This window comes from Andrographis paniculata, unplaced genomic scaffold (assembly GCF_009805555.1).
Source record: "Andrographis paniculata isolate CXL003 unplaced genomic scaffold, ASM980555v1 Contig51END, whole genome shotgun sequence".
Lineage (NCBI taxonomy): Eukaryota > Viridiplantae > Streptophyta > Magnoliopsida > Lamiales > Acanthaceae > Andrographis > Andrographis paniculata.
The window spans coordinates 449,376-476,356 of NW_026137586.1; the positions used below are offsets into that span (position 1 = coordinate 449,376).

The window sequence follows — 26,981 nt, forward strand, 5'->3', positions numbered from 1 at the left end:
ATGAGAAAGCACAGGCGGTGCTGTAACTGTAAGCAACTGAGAGTTGTTGGAGCAGAGACTATAGTAATAGTAGGATCCAACAATGGCTTCCCTTCCCTTCCCTTCCCCAGACCCCACGCAAATTCATCCTTTCGTTCTTTAATTTTCATTCTTTATTGCATTGCATGGCTAATTGGCTCACTTGTCGTTTCCACACCAGCCTCCGCATTCGATCGTGCTCTCTTAATTTCAGTTTTTAATTTTTTTTAACCGAAAGGGCTCTGCTTGCTCGACTGAGAGCTATGAGGACAGACAGACAGGTAGTAGGCGCCATTACTGGACTTCCAATTCTGATTCGAACAATTACTCCTCAAGACAGCGTCAATTAAATGCTGTAAATCCAAAACAGAAGTTTTCTTCATTGAGAAGGATGCTGAAATTAATTAAAAGCTCTCTGTGATGGGATTGGGGATAGGGATAGCGATGGGGACCTCTCACATCAGACCTTACTTTTTTTCTCTCTGCAAATTGTTTGTTACACTTATTTATTTAAATATTCCTTTGTATGAGAAAACGACTGACCACGAATGAATCAATCCTCTTGTGCGATGATGGCTACTGCTGATTTATATTTATTTTTCGTTTTTTTTATATAACACCATTTTTTTGCACATAACCTGTTCGATGTTTTGCCCCAGAGAGGAAGTGGACTCTTTCTTTTTTCTTGTTCTTTTGTTTCTTTCTTGCTGCAAATTAAATTTCTTGTCTGAAAAAGGGGTGAGGATGTTCTGAAACAGGGAAGAAGATTATTTGCATGGCAAGACATTCGATTGGAGAGCCTAATTTATCAGACAACATAGGACAAGAACAACACCATATGCTGCATCACTTTGCCAACACAAGCTTCATGTAAGCCTAATTGATCATCTTCTTTGCCTTTCCAATTTCAAGTTTTATTTAGTAAAAATTGTTTTGTTTTTTATATGAAATTTGAAGAAATCAGGAGGGGTCAGGGTTTGGAGGGCTGGAGGAAGCAATTGTGCTGCAGAATGGAGTTAGGAGGATTCATAAAGATCACGAGGCAAATCAAAGTAAGTGTATGAAATCTGAAATCCCCAATTTGATTACTGAAATGGGGCATTGGGGTTTGAGGTTTGAGGTTTTGAAAATGTCTACAGTAGAGGGTGGGGTGAGTGAGGTGAGGTCCCCTTGCCATTTACGGCACAAAAATCATTCTTGGACAAAGGATTTGAATGGCGTGGGGATTCAAATAAGGCAAAAACCAGAACCTTTGTTTACTGACTCCATAACTGCCACTGCCAATAAGAAATAAAAACAAAAAAAGCAAAACTTACATAGAAAAGGGAATATCAGTTTGCCTCCTCATCTCCCATCCCTTACAAATCTTCTGTACATACATGCGTACATACATATATATATGTATTTCTTCCAATTTTATGCTTAAAGATTCTTCTGGTTCTTTGATTTTCTTGCAGCTTTATTCACCACATCACTCAAGCAAACTGCAGCAACGCTGGAAATGTTCCCTTCTTGGCCTATCAGATTCCCCACAAGAGTATTCTTCTTTTGCTTCATCCCTTTTATAAATTTTATTCATAAATTATAACTCCACACACTACACGCACTTTGCATTTTTTGTTTTTGCTCAAACCTTCTTCATAGTGTTTTAGACATATGCTTCCTTTTCTACTCTTGTATTCTTGGGAATTGTTGAATTTTTTGTTTAAATAATGTTTTTGGGATGAAATGGTGATGAAAGCCTTGTTGACTTTTGGTGGGTTGTGTTTCTTTTTTGTGTTTTGTTTTTTATGTAAATCAATAGAGGAGCTCAAAATCAGGAGAGAGTGGTGATGATGATACTCTTTCAGGATCAGCTGTGAACAACGCCACAATTTCTTCAATAAGCACAGACCCTTCTCCGGACAACCGCCGCCGCCGCCTTCAGCCGCCGGCCATGGATGCCGCCGGTGGACTCGACACCGCCAAGACTGGTGGCTCACAGCAGATTTCATCTACCAAACAAACCCCGGAAAAGGTTTGTCTTTTTCTTATGCATTTTTAGTTTCTGATTTTGGGGAAAGATTAAAAAGGTTGAATCTTTTTAAATTATTTCATTTTTGTTTCTCGCTCTAAAACCCATCTCTCTCTCTCTCTCCCCCTAATCCCAAGAACTGCAACCAGATACGTATCAAAGGGCATGCTTCCATTGCTGATTGACTGAGGATTCTCTGGGGTTTTATTCTGACATGTAATCACTAAAAAGGCAGAATCTTTATAGTAGGAATGATATTTCCTTTATCAACAGTTATTATTTTTAAAAATTTAAAAATATCACCAAACTGGAGTTTAACTCATAGTTCATAATCACTCCTTTTTGTTCTTATTTTCTTCTTTCCAATCCCAAGAACTGCAGTTCTTAATCTTCTTCCTTATTAAATTCTCTTTATGGGAAACAGTAAAACCTAATTTTGAAAAAAATTAATTATATATATACAGTGGGGAAAGTGACGATGGAAAAGATTTATTGCACATTCAACACATCGTCCATTTCTATTCTCAAGAAACAGTGCTCATATCAGCATCAGCACTGGAAAAGACATCTTAAAAGTCTACAGCCTTTGCTAAATCTATTTTTACTTTTACAGCACAGTATCTGATGTTAGAATTCCGCCATTGGTGACACGTTATCTAACTCTAACCTCCTACAGATTTGTTTTATGAATTTAGGTTGTTGGTTTTTGATCAATGAGCTGCAGATTCCTTTGTTTATTCCGCTGCATTTGTTGACTATATAGAACAGATTAAGTCTCAACAAATTATATTTTCTTATCATATAAATATTGAATAATGCAGAGAAGGGGGCCTGGTTCCCATTCAGACAAGGTGCTTGATGCCAAGGTAAACAAAAATAAATAAATGAATAATAAAAAAAACACACATTATTCAAATGCTTGCACAGCTTTCATGATTTTATTTTATTTTTTAATTTTCTAAAGAAAGTCTTTTAATCTTATAGACACAGAGGCGTCTTGCTCAAAATAGAGAAGCAGCAAGGAAGAGCAGGCTAAGAAAAAAGGTCAAATGTCCAAGTTTCCATTTTTAAAATTTTAAATTAATATTTCTATAATTATCATTTATGCCAACAACTATCCAACTTGTTGAATTCAACTCAATCTTGCAATGTATATCCCTTTAAATATTTTATATATATATATATATATATATATATAAAACAATTTATTGCAGGCTTATGTGCAGCAGCTGGAATCAAGCAGAATCAGGCTCTCTCAGCTGGAACAAGACCTTCAGAAAGCAAGATCTCAAGTAAGAAAAAATTTAATTTCTGTATATATAAAATGAATTTAATAAAAGTTACAAATGCCCCTAAAATGGAATAATTAAAAATTTGTTGTCAACAGGGACTTTTCTTGGGAGGAAGTTTGGTTGCAAGTGGAAATCTCAGCTCTGGTAAGATTAACCTCATCACTCCTGTGTGATAGTTCTTTTTAATCTGCCTTTGCCTTTATTTATTTATGTCATTAATTAAATGGACTTTTTTTTATTGTATTTCAGTAAATCTAAGCAAAGACCTACCTCTTAATGTCAAACCATTGACTTTACAGACATGCCTTCAAGATATTTACATTACTAAAATTTGCAAGCATAAGATCTCAAACCTGACCATTTCCTATTTGACCAGAAGGATATCTGCCTCTAGAAGTTACTACTTGGAAAATTTTTACCACTAATTTTTTTTTCAGAGAAAAAAAATCAGTTTGACCATGTTTCCCAATTATTATTATTATTTAATAATTTTATTGAGTTGAATTTTCATGCGTAATTTACTGTTAAAAAAATACTGTATTTTATTGGCGTGCATGGTGAATAGTGGTGATTTCATTTGAAATCAAAACAAAAAAAATATATATAACCTCTACCAATTAATTTCATCCAAAAATCAAAACATAAGCTCGCACAAAGAAAGAGAAAAAACCAACTATTAAGTTTATCTGTTCAGTGTTTTTAATTTGAAGTATTTTTTTTATTGGAAGTATGGGTAATAGTGTCGGTAATATGAAAAAAAAAATATTTTCTCTTGAATATTAACTTTGTGTAAAAAAAATACATATTATATATTGGGAATTGTGTCAGTGAAAAAATGAGTTGTGTAACCAAAGCCATTATATTTTTATCTTGTGAAATTACCTATGTATATAAAGTGCCCTATTTTAAAAATCATTGGACATTTTTGGGTGTCCTTTTCAATATGGGTTTTGAAATATTTTAGTATAGTTTTAAAATAAGGAATAGTTTGTAGTTTATCGACATATTTTTAATTATTTGGCTTGTTTTCAATGTGCAGCAAAGTGGGAACTTTTTTCAGCCCGAAAGTGTCCACAAAATTTTGAATTTTGGCACTAATACTTTGTGGTTCAGCAGAAGAAATATTTTTTTTAGGACATGAATAAATATATGAAAATCATCTAAAGCAAAAGAAGAAAGTAGTGGTTGACGCCCATGTCTTGTCTTTTATACTTTAGTGAATGAAAATAAATGTATTTTTCTCTATAATATTTAGCTAATATATAAAATTAATTATAATTATTTTTTGTAATATAGGTGGTGCAATATTCGACGTTGAATATGCAAGATGGTTAGATGATGACCATAGGCATATGGCTGAGCTTCGAACTGCACTGCAAGCTCATTTAACCGACAGTGATTTAAGACTAATAGTCGATGGTTATATTGCTCATTATGACGAAATTTTTCGCCTTAAAGGAGTTGCTGCGAAATCTGATGTCTTCCATCTCATCACCGGCATGTGGACTTCGCCTGCCGAGCGATGCTTCTTGTGGATAGGTGGCTTTCGTCCTTCTGACCTTATCAAGGTTTGCTCGATTATTTGCAGTTTCTTGTTGTCTTGATTTTGTCACATGCATTACTAATTTGCTGTTTCTTTTTCTATTGGCATGCTTTCAAGCTTCTTTTTGTAAAATTTCGATTGTGGTAGTACTAGGCTATATTTTAACTTTTAGTTTACAAGCATGGATGCAACAATATATAAATACAATACATATGTAAATCTACGATAAAGATAAGAACATTGTATTTTAGTATTTATCTATTCGGTATGAATACAATAGTCAGTTAAGAATTAAGTCAAATCTATTCTTACAGTAATTCTGAATTATACTTCAGATGGTGAAATAATGTGGAAAGGTAATAGCGTTGCTTGGTTTTGTTTGGTGTTTTGTTAATAGTGAAATTTAAATTTAATATACTTGTTTGATGTGATATAAATAGGTGTTTGATATAATGTTTTGAATGCAATATATTAAATATATATATATATATATGAGATTTTTTGAAGAGAAAAAAAAAAAAAGTTAATGCAAATGAATAGTAAAAACAAATGTCTGAAAGTAACCTCTCGACAATACATTCATTGAATTGTTTGATAATCGATTAGTCGAGTCGACCCTTTTGTCAAATCAAGTGGAGCTCGAGAGTGGTTGATGTTGGTCGAAATATTTGTGTCGTGTTTGTTCAGTATTTATACTTGTAAGTATTTTTATTCTGGGTAATATAAAGAATGATATTTTGTGCCTTTTTTGTTGATTTTTACCGTTATATTTATACATCGTATATTATATATTATATATTATATTTCTTAGGTAATATTCTTGTGGAATTGGGTAGCAATAAAAGTACTAAGTGTGCTCACTCTTTCTGGTTCCTTTCGAACAGATGCTGATTACCCAGCTAGACCCCTTAACCGAGCAGCAAATAATGAGCGTTTACAGTCTCCAGCAGTCGTCGCAGCAGGCGGAGGAGGCACTATCTCAGGGGCTCGAACAACTACAGCGATCTTTAATAGATTCAATCGCCAATGGTTCGGTCAGCGACAGCATGCATCACATGGCTACAGCATTAGCCAAACTTTCTGACCTCGAAGGTTTTGTCCAACAGGTAAGTGCTTCTTGTTTCTTCGCACAAAATTTCTAAATTCTTTTATCATTGCTCAACCTTATCGAAAAAGTAAAGATTTTATCTACACTCATCCATTATAGCTACGACCCGCTTTAGTGTCTGTCTCTCCCTTTACAGTTGTGTGTGTGTTTTTTTTAGCTACTTGGAAACTGTTTAACTCACACTTTAGGTTGTGATGATAAGAAATCGAATGGCCGAGAAACAATACATTTTAAAATGAAAAGTCGAGGAACAAGGTATGGATGCGTATCTTTAGTGTCTTTTTCGATGTTACCATCCATTCCCTTCTTTTATGCTGATGTTTCGAGCACAATTTTCCTGTATAGATATATTTATTGTTTGCATATTAGTTAAGGAATTTTTAAGTCCCGTCACAAGGGTATTTTTGTACTTTCTTTCAAAGTTATAATACTCCCTCAGTCTCTTAAAAATATGTGAATTTATCTTTTGCACATAGACTTTTTAATATCAGGATTATATATATAATACAAATAAAGATAACATGACATTTATACCCCTATTAGTAGTGTTTATTAAGTATAGACAATGGTATTTGTGTCATGTATTACAAATTGAGTGTATCTTTTAAAAAATCATACTTTATTTTGATACGGATCAATATGATTTTTTTTTTTTTTAGGGATAGAGTGAGTATATTTTTATTAATATCATAAGAAGGGAGTATATATATATATATTTGTATATATGAATTTTTTAATGATTTTAGGACTTCAACTCATAGTCGATTTCAGGCAACATCGTGTTACTACATGGTTACTATTCTTTTGGCTGCATCAAAAGTTTATTCTTTTTTACAGATATGATAGTGATTTATATTTTGGAATATTCTTCGATGTGGGATAACTTTATACCGAAAGGGATGCTTATTATCATACTTACTCATCAAGGAATAACTTTTTGCACTGTCTTTACATAGTTTTTTCATTCAGGAATGACATGGACATGTATGTCCAATTATGGTTCAAGGGAGAACCCTATCCTACTGTCTGAAAATGCTCTTTTCCTCTCCCGGAAATTTTATCCCGGGTAATATCAAAACATTGTTTTTTTTTACAGAAAAAATAATGTATTTTTACAGGCGGACAACTTAAGACAGCAAACGCTGCATCAGCTGCTCCGGATTCTGACGGTGAGACAAGCGGCGCGCTGCTTCTTGGTCATCGGAGAATACTATGGTCGATTGCGCGCACTAAGTTCCCTTTGGGCTTCCCGGCCGAGAGAGTAAGACTCTATTTACTTGTGTTTTCAATTTTGTTTGCGCATATTAATTTTATTAAATATTATGATTGTGTTCTTTTAATGTTTTTGTCGCCATTTGTGGTAAAATTTAACGTAGGAATATTTTGAGAAATTTATTAAGACATATAGTTAATTGATATTGTTTGCGTTATTTAACGGTAATAAAATTATTATTATTTTTTAAATAATAAAAAAGATATAGGTGAAAAGTCGGCATAATAAACATATTTAGAACATAACATAGATATAAAATTTCATATTATTGAAGGGTCTTTTTTTATTTTATTTTTTATTTTATGATTATGGTGAATAATACTATTTTCTTCAATTCAATCTAATTATGTATTTACTATGCATTACTACAATCGAATTAAGTTAAGTCTAGTATAATAATACTATAATTAAGTATTATTAATCTTTCTCTTATATGTGTTATTGAATAATACTAAAGTATAATTAATGTAAAACTATTTTATCTGTCATTTATTGCTAATTTATCATTAATTTTACTATTTAATTGATGGTATTTTAGACAAAATTAATAATCTCATATAACAATTTATTATTAAAAAAATTGAATTATTTTATCGTATAATTATACTCCATCTTTTCCAATACAATAGTCTTGTTTATTATATTTTCATAAATAACCCTGTAAAACTATTTATATTTTTTCATTATTATTATACAATTGTCACTTTTTAAAACTAATATACTCACAAGAGCAAAAAAAATCAATTATTCTTACTTTTTACCGATTACCAATATAATATCAATATTCCTTAAATTTTGTGACCAGGACAATAAAACTTTATCTTTGGGACGGAGAGAATATAATTTATTAAAATAATACATGTATTATAATCATATCTTACAAAGTAAACACAATCATATTGTGCCATATAGAACATGCTCTGTATGTTTTGATTATGTATGCTAATTGGGTTGCTAATATTGAAATGCAAAATTTATATTTAATTTTTTAAATAAAATATTATATAAAAAGTTATTTTTCATTTAAAATATTATAACATTAAATACTTATAATTAATATATATATATATATTTTTTATTTTGTTTTCAGGATGATGATTGGGGATGAGAATTGTTGCCACAACACAAGTACGGAGTTGCAGATGCTGCAACAATCTTCATCTCACTTCTCTAACTTTTGATCATAACTTAGGTTTATTTTATTTTCCTACTTTTAGGCTTTTTCTCACATACTTTTTGCCTACCCTTTTCTAGAATTACATATATATATATATATGTATGTATGTATGTATTATACGATGGGGTTTTGTAAAAATTATTTTATTAAATATACGATTGCTTTATGTTTCTTGCTAGCTTATTTACGTATTATTATGTTCGAAAGTTTATTCAGTATATATTTAAAGCATGACCGTGGTAGATTTCGACGTTATTTAAAAAAAATTATTATTTGATTTAATATGAATAAATAATAATTTAATTTTTAAAATATATATTTTTTAGTGTAGTAAAAAAAAAAGATAGTTTGATATTCTTGTAAAAAAAAAAAGATAAAATAGCGTAAAATCTCTTTATGATATTCGAAAATTCGAATTGCATTTATATTCAATTTATTTTTAATTAGTACTTTAACAAAACTATTGGAAACAAAAAAAATTTATTTCGGCAATATATTAATTTGAATTTATTTCAATCATTCAAATTTTTAAATGCAACTAATTTTATAAATTTGAGTAATTACAAAATTTTATAATATAAAAATGTATATAATTTTATTATAGTTTATATAAATTATTTTAAAAATAAAATATAATATTACATAATAAATATTATTATATATTATTAGATAATAAAAATATATAAAAATAAATAATTATGTTGAATTTTATAAAAATGATTGTAAAGGTAATAAATAAAAATGGTGATACTGATATTAAAAAAAATAATTTGAATGTTGATGTGAATATTACGTGGAGTAGAGAAATTGAAAAAAATTATATGTATTATATGTGCAAAGATGTTTAGGAAATAAAAAAATTGTGTAGTAACAACATTGACAAATCCAGCCTTGTTTGAAACAAATTAATAGTGAGTTCATTTCATTCACCAAGTTATGCACACAACATATTCACATCTCAATCATCAAATTCTTTTGATGAGTATTAATACAAATGAAATTAAAAAGAAAATAAAGCTATGTCGACGACGATGACGACGGCGGCGACCCAGGTCGATACATCGGAGGATCATCCCCGAGCAAAAGGGACCTCAGGATAGCTTCACACACATCGGCGTCGTAGACAAGAAAATGCCCGCCGTCGGGTACTTCATGGTACCGTATCCACGGCAACTTTTCCGACACAAATCTTTGAAGCTGAACCGGGACGACCTTGTCCTCCCGGCCCTGCCAAATATGCACCGTGCCCCCGTTTTCATTTTCCGGGTACGGGTCGCCCAAATCCATCGGGTTGAAGTCCCATTTACCATACGCCACTATGAAGTCGCGGCGATGGGAGTCGAACACAATTGGATCCCGTATCTTGTTCTAAGGTAAACACAAAAAAGAGAAATTCACGCACAATCAAGGTTCTGCTTACCCAACAACTTTTGAAAGTTTCGAAGGTATTTATGTGATATTAATTTTTGGTAAAATTGCTTATAAATCCTCTGTGGTTTCAAAATTTAACTTAAAATGTTTCTATACTTTAAAAATTATATAGCACAATTTTATACTTTAAAAAAGGTTGTATGAAACCCCACCGTCATGAAACCTCTCTTGTGTGATAAGAAGATGATTTTGTATCTATATTTTTTGCATGTCGGGGGTTTCATGCAACAAATTTTAAAGTATAAGAAGGCGTAATGCAATTTTTAAAATAATGTGGAGATTTACACTGAATTTCCAGACCACATAGGGGTTTTCTGCAACGTTTTTCAAACTACAAAGGGCGTCATTCAATTTTTAAAATAAATGGGGTTTTATACTGAGTTTCGAAACCAAATTGAGTTATGGGCAATTTTGCCTTATTTTTTTTTATACATATTCAATGCTAACTTTTTACTAATATCAATATTTTTTGAAATTTCCAAAACTCTAAAAGTTTCTGTCTACACGGAGCACAATTCATTCGCATCGACGAAAAAATGGTTACCTTGTTCAGAACTTGGAAGCCTGGCGTATACTTCAACACATCCAAGTCCTTCTTGCAAAAGAAAACAGGATTTCGATCGAGGACAGAGGACGATGGGAAGATTTTTTGAGTAAGCCACCAATGCAACAACCGCGGAGTGTAGCGCGCGACGAAAACCGACCATCGGGAAAGCCCTTTTCGGTAGTCGTCCTTTATTAGGTCGTTAGGAAGCGTCGGCCACATATAGTTTATATACGGGACAACAAGCGCCGCGCCGGCAAGCCTAACAACAAAATTACACGATGAGCGGTCAAGAATAATACTCCCCCTATCCCACCTTTTTTGTCCACCATTTCTATTTTCATTTGTTCCACCTTGATTATACACTTTAATAACATTTTAAATTTCATAATTTATAATATTTTTAATTTCAGTTATTTTAATTTTTATTAATACATTTTTTAATTACTTACTAGTTATACTTTACCCAAATTCTTGTATCAACGGAAAAATGGACACAAAATGTGGGACGGAAGGAGTAATTGAATCCAAGTACTAAGAAATTACGAATCGATATTTACCTATTCGGTAGTCTTTGAAGGCAACTCCACACGGGGTAACATCCAATCGACACTCCGAGCACATAAAATTTCGATCCCAACTGCAATTTATCGGCAAGCTCCTCGATGTCGGAGGCTTCGCTTTTAAGCGATCTCTTTGGGTTCGGATCGCTTTTGCCGTATCCGGCTCGATCGAACATAATTAGGCATATCTTCAACTCTTCCAACAATTCCTAACAGCTAAAATACTATCAGCGATCTCAATATCAATTCCAATATATATATATATATATATATCCGAAAAACATAAAAAAATAATTCAAATGTAGACAATCGAACAACAATGCTTCTTTAACGATCTAAACTTCTTCATACACATTATAAACAATATAAGTCAAAAAAATTTACGACCAACACGATCAGAGAAACACATTCATGTATAAAAGAAAGGCTCTTGCTGACTATTTGAAGAAATTTGATTCCAAAGGACCGCGCATTGTTCCCCAAATATAAAACGGCAATAAATTAGTATTCGGACAAAAATCGATCCCTAACGATTTCATGTTAAGACAAAGAGACATTGAGAATACAAACAATCTTCTTGGTCTTAAGAAACTCACTTCAATTTTCGGTGTATGCATTCGTCGAGAATCAATCAAACTGTCTAAAGTCTAACTCAACATCAAACATTCCGAATCAGAAATAAGCACCCGACAAACATATCCTTTCTTACCATATTACTCATTTCAAAATTGCAATCCTGTAATAGTTCGAGCATCAAACTAAGCCAAATTAAGAAACAGAGAATGAACAAATCGAGCAATTGCCAAGCAATATCTCAAAAAAACCAAATCCCTAATCCTAATAAAAAGCCAATTTAAGATTAAATTAATGGTGAAAAGGATAAATGAAAACCCATTTACTTGGGTAGCCATGAAATTCATCTCCTTGGAGCTGCCGAAGCCATGGACGACAATGACTTGAAAATTGGAATTGTTCTTGGGGACTCCTCGCTCAATGTAAGCCAAGTATCTGCCGTCGCTCAGCCGAACCCTAGGCGGATCAAACTCACGAACATTGTCCGAATCAAGACACAAATTAGATTCCCCATTCTCGGGCTGCTGCTTGCCCCCAAATCCAAGACAGCCCATAATCATCCCAACTAGATTCTTAAAGACCATTTCTAACACAAACAAAATTCATTCAGTCAATCAGCTTAATCGAATCAAGCATCGGTACTCGAACGAAATGAAGTGAAGACTTTAGAGAGTAGTTTAATTGGGGGTTCTTACAGATCCTTAAACCCTAGTTTTGCAAGAAGCTCTGCTGCTGCTGCTCCAGATCCTATCTCGGAATTAATTAGCGAGAATCACGCGGTGAATCGACATAATTGGAGGTGCTTCGCTTCGCCACAGTCGGTGAGAGTCAATCAGAGTTGAGATTGGAGAAAGTTGGAGCAGATTCAGAGAGAGAAATGATTAGGGAAGGAGGGAAGGGAAGGGAAGGATCCGATTGTAAATGGAAGATTCTTTTTGGGTGCTTATGGAATTATTATGCTCTATTTGACTAATAGGTAATAAACGTTACTTGTTCAAATTTGGTTATGTTTTAGAGAGAGCTTTGAAGTTTTGTAATTAAAAAAATAAGGGACTTTCTGATTGGGAGTTTGGATTTTGGATTTTGATTTTGAATTTGAATAATAAAAATTTGAATTTAAATAGTGATATGATGTGATATAAATATGTATCGATGTATTGTTTGAATGTAAAATTAATTTTTAGTAGAGTTTTCAATTCGTGTTTCTCGGGTTGTGTTTGTGTCGGATTGAATCATGAGTGTAACAAAAAACTGTCAATTCGAACCCGAAATTTGACCCGAAACTCTAGATCCTAACATGACATTAATTTTTCCGGGTTGTGTTTAGGTTGATAGGATTTAGTTTCAGGTTACCCGAAATCCGAATAAACTCAACATGAAACCGGCCCTAAAACTTTTAAAAAATTAAATTTACTTACAAAAATAATTTTAGGTCAACTCGAACACAACACGGATTTTTTTCATTTCAATTCCGGTCAATCTAGTTTTTTACAAACTCGAAATACCAAAATTTTATGTCGAACGGGTTCAATTTTTTGAGTCGAGTTTAATTTTGACATCCTAAATTTTGAGTATAATATAAAAAATAAAAAATAGATATTTGATTTATATTTTTTTTAAAAAAATTGTTTATGAATAATAAAAAATTATTAAAATCCTTCAAACAACACAACCTATATAAATAAATAAAAATATCTAATATAATATGGTGAATCACATTCTTTTGAAGAGAAAAATGTTTTTCTTTTTGGTGTGTTTGTTTGGAGGTTTGGATTTTGAATTGAGATTTGAATAGTAAAAATTTTGAATTTGAATAGTTGTATAATGCGATATAAATAAGTGTTGATGTGATATTTTGAATGTAAAATTGAATTTTAGTATAATATAAAAAATAAAAAATAGGTGTTTACTTTGATATTTTTTAGAGAAAAAATTAGATGAATAGTATAAATCCAATCCAATCCCAGACAAACACACCCTTAAAATCCCAATGTCTTTACGGTTCATTTGAATAAAGTACATTAGTGGGTCGACTTGATACTATTTTAATTTTCACGAAACATTTATTTTAATTTGATTGGGCAAGCAAACTTATTTTCACTTATTTTTTTTTCAATATTTTAAATAATATTAGATATAATATTATAAAAAAATAAATAAATTTAGGAATATTTTCATTTAAATCTTTTATTACACTCTATTTAACTATATTAATATTTTAAATTTAAATTTAAAATATGGATAAATAAATAATGAATGGATGAAAGAATATTTTTTCAAAGAATATGAGAATTACATAGTAGTAAAAATTCAAAATAATTATTTAAAAAATTTCTAATTAGATCAAATCTCTCTCTTTTTTATTTTTATTTTATATTTCTTTATTATTAAATTCTCTCTTTTTTTTATTTTTTTTTATTATTATTTTTTTAATTTTAATTTTTTTTTTCTAATTGAATATTTTAGTTTTAAGTTTTTTGGTCCGAAAGCCATTAAGGGTGTGCTCGTTAGTAGGATTTTGATAAATCCCTACTATTCATTTAAAAAAATGTCAAAATTAACACTTATTTTTTATTTTTTATATTATATTAAAAATCAATTTTACATTCAAAACATCACATCAACACCTATTTATATCACATCATACAACTATTCAAATTCAAAATTTTTACTATTCAAATCTCAACTCAAAATCCAAACTCCCAAACAAACACACCCTAAAATTCTTTATAAACACTTCATCAGTAATCGATATTATTATTTCTTAAAAAAAAAATTATATTCAAATTAATATTCAAATTAAAAAATTAAATTAAATTTGAAAAGAACACGCGTAGCTTTCATTTCTATCCTATCCATATATGATGCAAAATTTATTTATTTATTATATGAAAAAGTGTACACACTGTTTTCTACTCCTGGAGTAATTGCTGAGAGTCCACATTTCATCTAATTGTTGGATGATCCGGACCCCACAAGATAAGCGGTCGAGATTCATCTGGTGTTCAGATCCCTGGATCTTTCATGAATATTATCTTAGCTGTCGGAGTCTGCATGTAACATGCAGGAGACAGATCAGCACCAACAGCTCTTCTGAAAGAAAATTAAGCAAATGTGTTAAGCTTTTTTTTTTTTTTTCCTTGTCTTTTTATTTAAAAAGTATATTTACAATATAAAAAATAATATCTTATATTATAATCATTTATTTTAATGGTGAATGGAATGTATATTATATATTTTATGTATATATATAAATTTTTAATTTTTATATAATATTAATCGAAATATTGTATTCATTATTTTGAAATTTATTTTATACTATTTAAATTATATTTTTTTCTGTCTCAATTCAATGTTTTTTTTTAATATTAATTTTAATAAAAATGATATTTTTTATTTAGAGAGATGAAATATATATGTTTCATATTCATTACCAAGATGGGGTTCAAATTTATTTTTTTAGCTATCATAAAAATTTCTCCTCTAAAATTTAAAATAATAAATAGAAATCTTATATTATATTTAAATTAATACCTAATTATTAATTATGAAAAATACCTATCGTTCTATTCAAGTTTTCATTATTCTCAGTGCTAATTCATAACTTCAAATTAAATTCTTCTAAAATATATCTTAATTTCATAGATGGAATTACTTGAAGTTACATTTTATTTGTTCAAACTAGACAGCTCGAATGATTTGGTTTTTAATTTGATTGATATAATAATAATAATAATAATAATAATAATAATAATAATAATAATAATAATAATAATAATAATAATAATAATAATAATAATAATGTTGGAACTTTCATTTCTAAGTAAAATTTGATTAAAGAGATCTTTTATTTTTTAAAAATTAAAAACAATATTTTCTATTAAAATACTTAAAAATGGATACTTTAAATTTAATGAAAAGTAATATTATAAAAATGGCATTATAAGTTGGATGATCAAGTGATTTATAAAATAAAGGAGATTTGAAGGCATATATATATAATCTAATGATGGATGAATTAATTAATTAATTAGTCACTATAATTTTGATTAAATTAAGTATTGAGTGCAAACATGAATCAATGCTACTTTACTCATTTATTTCACTTCAAACCTTTGTATTTAAATAAATAAATAAATTAATAATAATATAGCCAAATTTCAAATCCAAGTGATTCCAAATTAATTTCTTAAGAAATGGGAGAATCTTGTACACTTTTTTGACAAGAAGCAAATTTCAAAGTCATGCATCACATATGCCCTAAAAATATTATATATATATATATATATATAGATAATTGCTTTGTAATAATTTTACAATTATATACAATTTCAATAAAAATATTTTTAAGAAAACTAAATATTGTTTCCTATGTGAATGGAAATTCCCCTAAGTTATTTTGGCATATGAACTAATGGTGTCTTAATTTCTGCAGCAAAGACTTTTCAAAAGAAAAAAGACATATTTGAGGAAAAATCAAAATAGGGAAACTCACTCCTTCCATTACGGTGCAAAGGAAAATTAGTGTGGAATCTTTTATTCCAGGAACGTGAGTGATTTACTCAACCGGATAGGGTTGAAGATTGGTAATGTGTGATTTGGAGATCATACTTTAGAAAGAAGAATATTGAGTGAAGCTCTTATCCATCTATCCATATCGATTCCCTTTAGTTTTGAATGAGTTTTTGACAGAAAAATTCGCCGGAGAGGTCGAAGGTGTTCGGAATTAATGGAGTTCCAACCGGAGGGAATGATCAAGCTCTGGAATTCTCTGCTGTGTGGTCGTTGTTAGTACGAGGTTGTAACAACGAGAACCTTAGGAGGTATTTTCCTGGGTTAGCCATGACTAGCATTAGAGTTAAATGAGTTGTGGTTGTTTGTGTCCTTAATCAGCACTGGTTAGTGGAATTCCTCCTGGATTGGTATCCCTAGATTTAGATTGGTTGATAATCGAACCGGGTCAACAAACACCTTGTCTTATTGTTGTTTTATGTTCTGCATTGTTTTTCGTTGTTGAAACGTAGTTATAACTGTCAACCGCCCACGCTTCGGGAGTTGACCCTTTAAAATGTTCGAATGTGTTTTGTTCGATAAATCACTTCTCCAACATCCTAGGTTCACATGTTATAAATAATAATACAAACATATGTAATTGTTAATCGTTTCGCATTTATTTTAATTATTTTCTTCTTAATTTTACTTCAACACTTGGCTTTGTCTCGAGCTTTTGTCATGTGCGAGTTTCGTCTATATACTTTCACACATCGATTATTCTTCTTTTTCATTTGTCAAATATTTGTAAAATGTCTTCTTCTTCCTTCATTTCTTATTTATTTATTTATTTTTAACAATGGAAAAATGCATGTATAGTTTGATAAAAAAAAAAAAAAGTGAAGTATTAGACACAATTCTCTTCGCTATTCAACTTGTCGATCAAGTGGGAGAGTTCAAGAAAATGTTTGGGCTATTCTTTCAGTGTAAGCTTTTTTTTTATTTTTTTTTTATAAACATATAATATTCTCCCATGTAAAGTATGCACAACTATTATTTTAATATAAAATACAACCAAATACAACTATTATTTTGGATATACTGATTTATGCTATTTTTTTCCCAAAAAATAATAATAATAAAAAATCATACCTATTTTCATTTTATGTATTAATTCCTTTTCTATTAGAGATATGTTTTACTATCTTAATTTCAAATTTTTACTATTTCTCAAACATAAAAACAACAAATGCAAATATGCATAATTAGGGTATATTTGGTTTGCAATGATATAGGTCCAAACGTTTTACTATTTTATCTTCACAAATTTCTATAAAATACACTATTTTATTTCTTAAACATTGTCATATTCAAACTATTATTCGAACTAAAATAACAAAAAAAAAAAAAAAAGACAACCTAAAGTAGAAGCAAATTATGAATATTTATTATTATTATTATAAGTTAATAAAATGAAGGTGACTAGGAAGAATGGGATAACCTTAAGACATTTTGACAAAGGAACTATATAAAAGTTATATATATATATATATATATATATATGATGTGATATTTCAATTGGATTCTCTATTTGTTGTTTTTATTATCTTGTTTCTTTTAGTGGAGCATATATATGCATTGGTCTCACTATTTCCATTAACCACATAAGTATTTGTTGCATTTTCTAAAGTAATTAAGAAATCCACAAAATAAATAAATAAATAGATAATAAAAATAAGAGCACCTTCAAAAACCAAAAAGACAAGATAAAGGATTTGTTTGATTTCATTTCAAATTGAGTTTTGGTTTGAACACTATTTTAATAAGAAATATTTCATCCGTCCCAAAATAATAGTCTTGTTTTCATAAATAACCATATCACCATAAAACTATTCATACTTTATTATTATTATTACACAATTGCCACTACTTTTTATATTAATATACTCACAGGGGAAAAAAAGTAATTTATCCTTACTTTTTACCACTTATCAATATAATATTAATATTATTTAAATTTCGTGTCCAACATAATAAGAATATACTTTTAGGACGAAGGGAGTATATTTTTATAAAAAATTATGACGTACAAATTGAATAATATTCCATTTGTCTCAATGGAAAGTATCTATCTTTTTTTTTGTTTGTTTTTTTTATAATATAAATGTATTAATATGATATTTTAAATATAAAAAATAAAATATTTAATATTTGATATTTCAAAGAAAAAAATTAATAAATAATAAAAGTTTTGGTAAAATTTAATAAAAAAACACCAAGATTTTATATTTTCAAAATAAATCAAAATAATAAAACACTTCCAATATGCCAACCTAATAATAATAATAATAATAATAATAATAACAATAAAAGAATTTTTCATATATACTAATTAATTAAAAGCATCCACAAAATGAAGAAGAATTTATAGTGACCTCACATCCAATAAGCTACCTGGAAGAAGGATTGAATACAATAGAATCATATATATATATATATATATAACATACTCACTCCATATGAATGTGTTTCAGTTTGGAAAAATTTGGTTTAGATTTGGTATTAAAATAATATTTTATAGGATATTTTGTAAAAAATATATTTTTTTTCAAAAAATACGAGTCAAAATAATAGAATTTGAAAAAATTAGGGTAAAGAAAGTACTCTTACTTATTTGTAGGTAAATAAAAAAAGATTAACATATTAATTATGTGTATATAGAAATTAAAGTTGCAAGAAATTAGTGAATTAATTAATTAAATGGCATTATATATATGTATATGAAAGGAGGGTCTTTTCTATTTATGGCAAGAATGTCATCAACCCTGCATGTAAACATGCCACCAGCAACCCTTTATATTCTTCTCATATTTTGTAGTCCCTCCGTCCAAGCTAAAAGTATACAATTATTTTTTGTGCGGAGATTAAAAAATAATAATATTTTAATTATAGTAGGTAGGTAAAAGTAGTAAAATGATATTTTTGCCCTTACTTTTTTGGTATAAAAGTAATGATGTGATGTAAAGTAGGGATATTTGTGGAAAAAATGGGGTATTTAATGAAATAATTACTTTGTAGTTGGACGTCTTAAAATAGAAATATGTATACTTTCTATCCGGACGGAGGAAGTATTTTCATTTTTATTTTGTGGAAATAAATTAATAAACTGCTTTTTATATATATATATATATATATTCTCAATGTGGAGTTCCTTTTTTATTTTTATTTTTTAAAATTTCTATTTGTTATTCTTAATTAATTAATTAATTAAATTGTGTAGCTAGGTAGGTAGGTAGGTCACTAACCCAATATAGTAATTCCCCATTTGACACTTTGAGAAAATGTTCCCTAAAACCCCCTGGAATTTCATCACTTTTTATACCTTAAATGCCAAAGCTCAGCCCACATTCACAACCCTTTAATTTTGTTTTAGTTCACTATATATATATATACATATATATATAGCTACCACCTCATGCACCATCTTTTCTTTCTTTTTAATTTATATATAAAGCTGGAATATCCTCCAATTACATGGTGGAAAGTTAACTTATGGAGAGAGAGAGAGAGAGAGAGATGTGATTGTACAATTTATATAATTGTATTTCATGTATATATCTATTGTGTTTATAGCGTATTATCATGTGCTGATAGAATATGTGTCGTATATTGTATTATTATGTACGGTAATTTATACATTGTCTATCTTATATATATATTAGTTCGGTCGGTCAATACATTTATATAGATGATCATTTATTTTTTTTCCCAAAAAAACCATGTATATAATTCAAGAATACTTATACTTCTTCCGTCTCATATCTATATATCCATTTGTTTTTTGTACGGAGTTTTAGAAATATTAGTATTATATTGGGATAAAGTAGAAATAAAGGTAAAAAGACTAAATTAACCATATTCGTATTGTATGATATAAAAGTAATGACATTTGTGTAATATATTGTAAATCGGAAGGGTATTTGTAATGTTAGGTAGATAGTACAATTATTAAAAAAAAAATATTTTGTTATGGGACAAACTAAAATAAAAAAAATGAATAGGAGGAAGAATGAAAAAAATAGATAAAATATTTCATCATCATATTAACATCGAGACAATACTTTGTCTTGTAAAAGGATATTCTATGACACAATTTATTTCAATTTTTTTTTTTTTTTTTCAAAGAATGAAAATAAGTGTAAATCGAACTTCATATCAAATTCAAATTTGATAAATTCGAAGCTATTACTCTTCAAGTGCTGAGTAAACATTCGACCGAACCTAATATATACTATATCCGTCCCTTAATAATCTATCCATTTTTTTATTTTGGTCCGTCCGATAACAAAGTATCTATTTTCATTTTTAGTAATTGTACTATCTACCTAACATTACAAATATCCTTTCAATTTACAATATATTACACAAATGTCATTACCTTTATATTATACAATACTAATATGGTTAATTTAGTCTTTTTACCTTTATTTCTACTTTATCCCAATATAATACTAATATTTCTAAAACTCCGTGCAAAAAGCAAATGAATTTATATAGATATGAAACTGAGGGAGTATATTTTAACAATACAATCTTTCAACTTTCTTTTAACAAAATACGGTACCCCCGGATCAATTTTCATCCCGAAAATTACATCAAACTATCATTTCACTTTTAAAAAAGACACAAAAATATGAAATAACCTCTAGGAAACAAACCCTAATTAATTAGTTTACCTATAGTTAATTACTCAATCAATTAAGCTAAGTTGTGGATCACTTTTGTAAATACTATAGATTAATAAATAAATAAAGGATCAATTGATTGGTCTGAGTATGATGTTGATTGAGGTGTTTAAGTTATTCCATAGTTTGTTCGAGCATGAGTTCGATGTCCAATCACACTTTATTGCAAGTATAATTTCTTGCTTTTTTTTTTTCAAAATGTCCACACACATTCTGTGCTTTCGTTTTTTCCATGACAGATAATGACTTTACCCAATGTACAATTAATAATAATACCCCCAAAAAGGCTTTTTCCCATTAACCAAAAACCCTAATTTATGCAACAATCATTTTATTAACAAATACTATAATCATGGGTTTTTCCCACTATAAATTGCAACCATTTGGTATCCCATTCCCATCAACAAATTAAAAGAAAAGAAAAGAAAAGAAAAAAAACCCATTGGATCTCCTCTCTCTCTACCTCTCTCTCTCTCTCTCTATAATATTTTGGGGGGTTTAATTAATTAATTAAGTCTTGAAAATATATGGCGAAATTGTCATCATCAGATCCTCTGGTGATTGGGAGAGTGGTTGGAGATGTGGTGGATGTGTTCATCCCAAGTGTTAAAATGTCTGTGGTTTACAGCTCCAACAAGCTCGTCTACAATGGCCATGAGTTCTTCCCCTCCACTGTTGTCTCAAAACCTAGGGTTGATGTTCATGGTGGTGACATGAGATCATTTTTCACCCTAGTAAAGAACAACACATTCTCTCAATCTCTCTCTATAATTTTTTTAAATTTGTTGTGATTTTGTTAGTGTGATTTGGCTGTCGCAGATCATGACAGACCCTGATGTTCCTGGCCCAAGTGATCCATATCTCAGGGAGCATTTGCACTGGTAATTGTTAATTAAGTTGAAGAAGACAAAACCCTTATATATATATATATGTATGTATATGTATATACAGTTATGACCTAATTAACTAAAGGAGGTCAAAATAGATACAAGTAGCCATGGGCATTTATAGATAGAATGTGCAGATACATTTTCGAACCTGACATATATACTTATCGAACAAAAAATAAAAAGCCCTTTTAAAGCTAAGAGTTTTATGTTCATTTTTAGCTCTGTCATATCATGTTTATATATATATATATATATATTTCAACAAATTTCGAAAATATAAAACTATACCTATTTTATATATAAAATACCAAATTCAATTACTATTTCACTTAAAAACAATACATACCAAACACACCCTTAATAAATTTTCTTAGCTATCGTTATTATTATTTAATTTGGTGAGGTTTTTGAGAGCTAGGGTTATGATAAGAAACAAATCAATAAACTTTCAAGATTGGATTTTTTAATTAATTTCTGTATCCCCCAAGAACTAGTTGTTACACATTTATGTTGTTGATTGTAGTCTATATATATATATATGTCATATAAAGTTGTGTATTGAAAAAGAGAGCCAGAAGAAGAAGTGAACACTTTACCATTTACACACACACACACACACACACAAAATAAATAAATAAATAAAATTAATTAAGTAATTATCAAACATGTATTTATAAATTGTAATAATAATTAAACCATCACCCGTTAATTTGTTTGTTCAGTGTACTGACCAAAAACATGACTTTCGATTTGACCAGGATTGTCACAGACATCCCAGGCACCACTGATTCCTCCTTTGGTACTTACGTCTTTATCTAATTCATTATCAATTAATTAACCAAAAACAAAAAAAATTATTTGAATTATAATTAGGGTTTTTTTATTTTTTTATTTTTATTTTTGAATTGGCAGGAAGAGAAGTTGTGAGCTATGAGATGCCAAGGCCAAACATAGGAATCCACAGGTATGCATTTCTGCTGTTCAAGCAGAAGAAGAGGGTCCAGGGAGCAATGCTCCCACCGACTTCTCGGGATCGATTTAGCACGAAGAAGTTCGCCGAGGACCACGATTTGGGCCTTCCCGTCGCCGCGGTTTACTTCAATTGCCAGCGCGAAACGGCTGCGAGAAGACGTTGATCGACGACATCGATTAATCGTATTGGATCATGATCTAGAATGGACTATGTTGTTTTTGATGTATTATTAGGGTTTCTAATTTTATGTATGTTGTGGTAAGAATAAAAGATGAAGTATCATTATGGGTGTGGTTTAATTAGTAATTATAAGTAGTCATGGAATGAATTAATTAAGTGTATTGGACATTATATCTCTATGGAATCATGTCTTTCTTGAAATTAATTGTTTCCTAAGTTCTGTTTATTTTGATTTTTTGTTTTCAATGTTTTTTTTTTTCTACAAAATTTTACATCCAACAATTTTTTAATAAAAGTAGTAGTACATTCGGTATGGCAGGTGACCTGAGGCATCGGGTTTAAACCCATAGCCTCACGGTCACAAATCCAACCCCTACACCACCAAGTCATCGCGCACTTGCGAGACTAAATTAACTTTTTACAATATTTTATAGTGGTTATCACTTATAATCACTTATTTCAACTACTCTCCTAGATACACAAATAATACTATACATATATATATATATAATTTCATATTTACAATTATGTATATATATATTTTATTTATTTATATAATTTTATTTTCTACGGGATAACATCCTATAGAATATATTTTATTGAAAAGTATAATTTATAAAACACATTTTAAATACTTTTAGCCAAATATATAATACATTAATTATAACCCAGCATACAACCAAATTAACAACATTTCATTAAATAAAAACCTAACTTCCAACCATAACTCCATTTTATAACCAAACACAACCTTAGCTTGTACATCCACAATATGAAGTATATATCAAATTAACCAATAATAATATTATTATTATTTTTGTATCATGGAAATAATTTATACAGTGACAAATTAACACTAAGAAAAAAATTAGAAAATAAAAAATCAACAACGGCCAATAGTAAATAAAAATAAATACATTAATATTGTAAACAAATCTTTTTCAAGCCAACCAAAAAAATATAATAAAATAAAAAAAACGAATGCATGAATGAATGATGAATACACAATTTTACGAATAAAAATACAACAATTTTTTTTTTAAAATATATATATATATATATAATGTTGAAAAATTTGACCGTTTGAGGCTTAATCCCGCTAGTCACTCGATAAATAAATTGAGTTGGTCCTACTAATTAATTTTTATTTTTGTAAGATCCGGGATATAAATTTATAGTATATAATTCATATTTATATTATATAAAAAAAATTATTCTATTGATTCAAATTGTTCAAAATTCAAAGCCTCAGGCCTATTTTCAAAGAAGAAATATATATATACATATATATATATATATATAAAGTTTAATAATTTCTATAAATCCTAGGATCGACAGCAAAGGTATGTTTGAAAACGAATATGACAATAAGAAAAAGTAGGGTTTCTAAAAAGAAAAGGAAAAGGTGGTGCCTTCTTCAGTTGCAGCTGATAAGAAATAAAATAAAATAAAATAAAATAATAATAAATGAATATATATATATATATATAATTAGTAATGTATGCGTTGCCATTATTTATTTATTTATTTATAATTTAATTAATTTGCAGGCTGTGTATGTCTGATTCAATCAATCAATCCCTCCTCCGATCCATTAACTTATTTGTTTGTTTGTATGGGTTTTTTAAAGCCAAACCAATCTCTATTTCTATTTATTCATATATAACCACCTCGCTTTTCTAATATTTCATTATTATCTCTTGAAAATCTATTTTTTAATAATAATAATAATAATAATAATAATAATAAATTAATAATAATTGATGATTTTTTTTTATTTTATAACGTAAAAATCCGTCACTGTTACCTGAAAGTGTATATTGAGAAAACTTCCGGTAGAACTTAATACCCTGCAAACTAGTTGACGATTATTTATTGTAAGTAGTTTAGTGCCTCCTATATACACAAATTATATTTATATCTAGGGTTTTTTGGCTCGATTATTTTTTTTATACAATTCTCAATATATATAATATAATATATTTTATTAGTTTTTAAAAAAATTAATATTTAATAAAAAAATATTATTTTTTATATTATTTATATAATTTTTTATATTTCGCGAAAAAAAAAAAAAAAATCTTTTCAACCAAAACACTAATCAAACAAAAACCTATTCTTGAACCGCATTCGTGATTGAGAGTTCTATGCATAATGTTGAGATCATTTTCTTTTAATTATTTTTTTTCCTTTTTTTTAAAAAATAATTTTGTGCATGTTTTTATGTAATTTCTAATCTTATTAAAAGTCAAAACGCTAACTTTTATTACGATTTTGAGTAGTAATATTCAATATTAGAATTGTCAAAGTAAATTGAGCGACACTCAAATGACTGATTTGATCAAATTAACATATTAATTCGAAATAATTAACATTTTATTATAAATTTCCCAAATTTTACCCAAGGGTATGTTTCTTTACCCCAATTTTTACTATTTGGACTCTGCATTTTTCGAAAAAAAAAATATATATATTTTTTCTAACAAAACATCCCATCAAACATTATTTTAATACCAAAATTTTACCAAACTTATCAAAATAAACATACCTATAATATAATGTCTATACAATATATTGTACTAACATTTGCTTTGTGAATTATAATATATTCTATTATATTATATTATATAATCGCCTTATTATATTGAAATCAAAATATATTATGCTATATATAAATAAATATAACATGCTATTGAAATAAATGGTAGTTATATATTATATTAAGACATCCTATTAAATATCTGTTACTTTCTATACCAAAGCGGATTTAACTAATTATATATATATAAATATATATTTCTTGTCTACTAAATTTATGTTTTTTTTTTCACAGAATATATATATATATATTTATAGTAACAAATTAATTTTATACACTCTTTAATTTATACATTTTATTTTATTTATTTATACATATACCATCAACATCTACACAGTCAATTTTTTTTAAAAAAAAATTCTTAGCTTATTAACTAATTTATATACTTTTCAAAATATTTTTATTTTATATTACAAGGAACCAATTTAATATTATATTTATTAAAACACATATTCAACTCATATGAATATATTTTTTATTGATAGAGAGAATATATACTTTTAAGATGTAGTCAATCTGTGTCCTCATCGTATTTTATCAACTAACAACTATATATTGTCTTCGTTTATAGAATTTTATAAATTTTTTATTATTTATTATTATTTTTTTTAAAAATATCAAATCAAATATTTATTTTTAAATTTTATATTATATTAAAAATTATTTTTAATTTAAAATATTACATCAATATATATTTATATCAAATTATTCAATTATTCAGATTCCAATTATTGACTATTGAAGTCCCTAACCAAGATCCAAAACCATCAAACAAACACAATAATATCATGTTACCTCAAAAAAAAATTTCAAAATTTTCAAAAATTCTATTCCCTCGGTTCTAGAACTATAGTCTGGATTGTGTTTGGTACAAGATTTAAAAAATATTGATATTATATTTGTAGTGGGTAAAAAAGTACAGTTAAAAGATTTTTTTACCCTTGTGAGTGTATTAGTGTAAAAAGTAGTGACAATTGTGTAATAATATGAAAAAGTAATACTCCCTCCGTCCTATGTAATATGGATGTATTACTGTAGACACGAGAATTTAGATAAAGTATAATTAGTAAATAATTAAAATGTATTAGTAAAAATAATTATTATTTAGTAAAAATAATTATAAATTAAGATTAAGATAAGTAAATAGTTTAATTAAGATTTTAAAAAATTTAAATTTTGAATTTTAAAAATATGATTAAAGTGTATAATTAATTTTCCAAAAAAGAAAAGGACAAATTATGTGGGACGGACGAAAATAAAAAATAGGGACAAATTATGTGGGACGGAGGGAGTAGTAATTTTATAGTGATATTGTTATTTATAGAAATAAGACTATTGTTTTTGGACGGGCAAAAATGATCAACAAGACTATTGTATCGAGATGGACGAAGTATTTAAATTGAGCCTAAATACTGTTGAATTCAATACTCTTTTATGACTAATTCAGGGTGTGTTTGTTTGGGGGACTGGATTAGATTTATACTATTCATTCAATTTTTTTTCCAAAAAATATCAAATCAAACACCTATTTTTCATTTTTTATATTATACTAAAAATCAATTTTACA

The 26,981-nt window shown here is 28.4% G+C and overlaps 3 protein-coding genes across 4 annotated transcripts; 2 read left to right on the forward strand and 1 right to left on the reverse strand.

The window, feature by feature from the left end:
- The first annotated feature begins 40 nt into the window (after positions 1 to 40).
- Positions 41 to 8,603, forward strand: LOC127253478 (transcription factor TGA2.2-like). Of its 2 annotated transcripts, none has more exons than XM_051278097.1 (12): positions 41 to 888; positions 976 to 1,070; positions 1,476 to 1,555; positions 1,823 to 2,035; positions 2,854 to 2,898; positions 3,017 to 3,076; positions 3,247 to 3,324; positions 3,420 to 3,468; positions 4,783 to 4,892; positions 5,752 to 5,973; positions 7,094 to 7,236; positions 8,339 to 8,603. In XM_051278097.1, the coding sequence occupies exons 1-12, from the start codon at positions 794 to 796 to the stop codon at positions 8,427 to 8,429; spliced, it is 1,281 nt and encodes a 426-aa protein (XP_051134054.1). In that variant the 5' UTR covers positions 41 to 793; the 3' UTR covers positions 8,430 to 8,603. The 2 variants fall into 2 exon arrangements, with proteins under 2 accessions (XP_051134054.1, XP_051134053.1); XM_051278096.1 differs by having other exon boundaries at positions 47 to 888; positions 4,621 to 4,892.
- Positions 8,604 to 9,274: 671 nt separating this feature from the next.
- LOC127253482 (uncharacterized) lies at positions 9,275 to 12,482 on the reverse strand. The gene is made up of 5 exons (XM_051278100.1): positions 12,232 to 12,482; positions 11,863 to 12,122; positions 10,961 to 11,172; positions 10,401 to 10,662; positions 9,275 to 9,793 (listed from the first exon to the last, which is right to left on the reverse strand). Exons 2-5 carry the CDS (start codon positions 12,118 to 12,120, stop codon positions 9,443 to 9,445), a joined length of 1,083 nt encoding a protein of 360 aa, XP_051134057.1. The 5' UTR covers positions 12,121 to 12,122; positions 12,232 to 12,482; the 3' UTR covers positions 9,275 to 9,442.
- An 8,732-nt stretch (positions 12,483 to 21,214) lies between these two features.
- LOC127253784 (CEN-like protein 2) lies at positions 21,215 to 23,047 on the forward strand. Its single transcript, XM_051278551.1, has 4 exons — positions 21,215 to 21,506; positions 21,592 to 21,653; positions 22,421 to 22,461; positions 22,575 to 23,047. The coding sequence occupies exons 1-4, from the start codon at positions 21,300 to 21,302 to the stop codon at positions 22,796 to 22,798; spliced, it is 534 nt and encodes a 177-aa protein (XP_051134508.1). The 5' UTR covers positions 21,215 to 21,299; the 3' UTR covers positions 22,799 to 23,047.
- The last annotated feature ends 3,934 nt before the right edge of the window (positions 23,048 to 26,981 follow it).

Bases quoted from the DNA above. Each gene is read 5' to 3' on its own strand.
- LOC127253482 (XM_051278100.1), bottom strand. From the start codon at position 12,120: ATGGTCTTTAAGAATCTAGTTGGGATGATTATGGGCTGTCTTGGATTT. The intron at 11,173-11,862 runs GTAAATGGGTTT...TTTAGCTGTTAG, and splicing joins TGAATTTCATGGCTACCCAA to GAATTGTTGGAAGAGTTGAA. The intron at 9,794-10,400 runs GTAACCATTTTT...TGTTTACCTTAG, and splicing joins GCTTCCAAGTTCTGAACAAG to AACAAGATACGGGATCCAAT.
- LOC127253478 (XM_051278096.1), top strand. From the start codon at position 794: ATGGCAAGACATTCGATTGGAGAGCCTAATTTATCAGACAACATAGGA. The intron at 3,077-3,246 runs GTCAAATGTCCA...AATTTATTGCAG, and splicing joins AGAGCAGGCTAAGAAAAAAG to GCTTATGTGCAGCAGCTGGA. The intron at 3,469-4,620 runs GTAAGATTAACC...TTTGTAATATAG, and splicing joins AAGTGGAAATCTCAGCTCTG to GTGGTGCAATATTCGACGTT.
- LOC127253784 (XM_051278551.1), top strand. From the start codon at position 21,300: ATGGCGAAATTGTCATCATCAGATCCTCTGGTGATTGGGAGAGTGGTT. The intron at 21,654-22,420 runs GTAATTGTTAAT...CGATTTGACCAG, and splicing joins CTCAGGGAGCATTTGCACTG to GATTGTCACAGACATCCCAG. The intron at 22,462-22,574 runs GTACTTACGTCT...TTGAATTGGCAG, and splicing joins CACCACTGATTCCTCCTTTG to GAAGAGAAGTTGTGAGCTAT.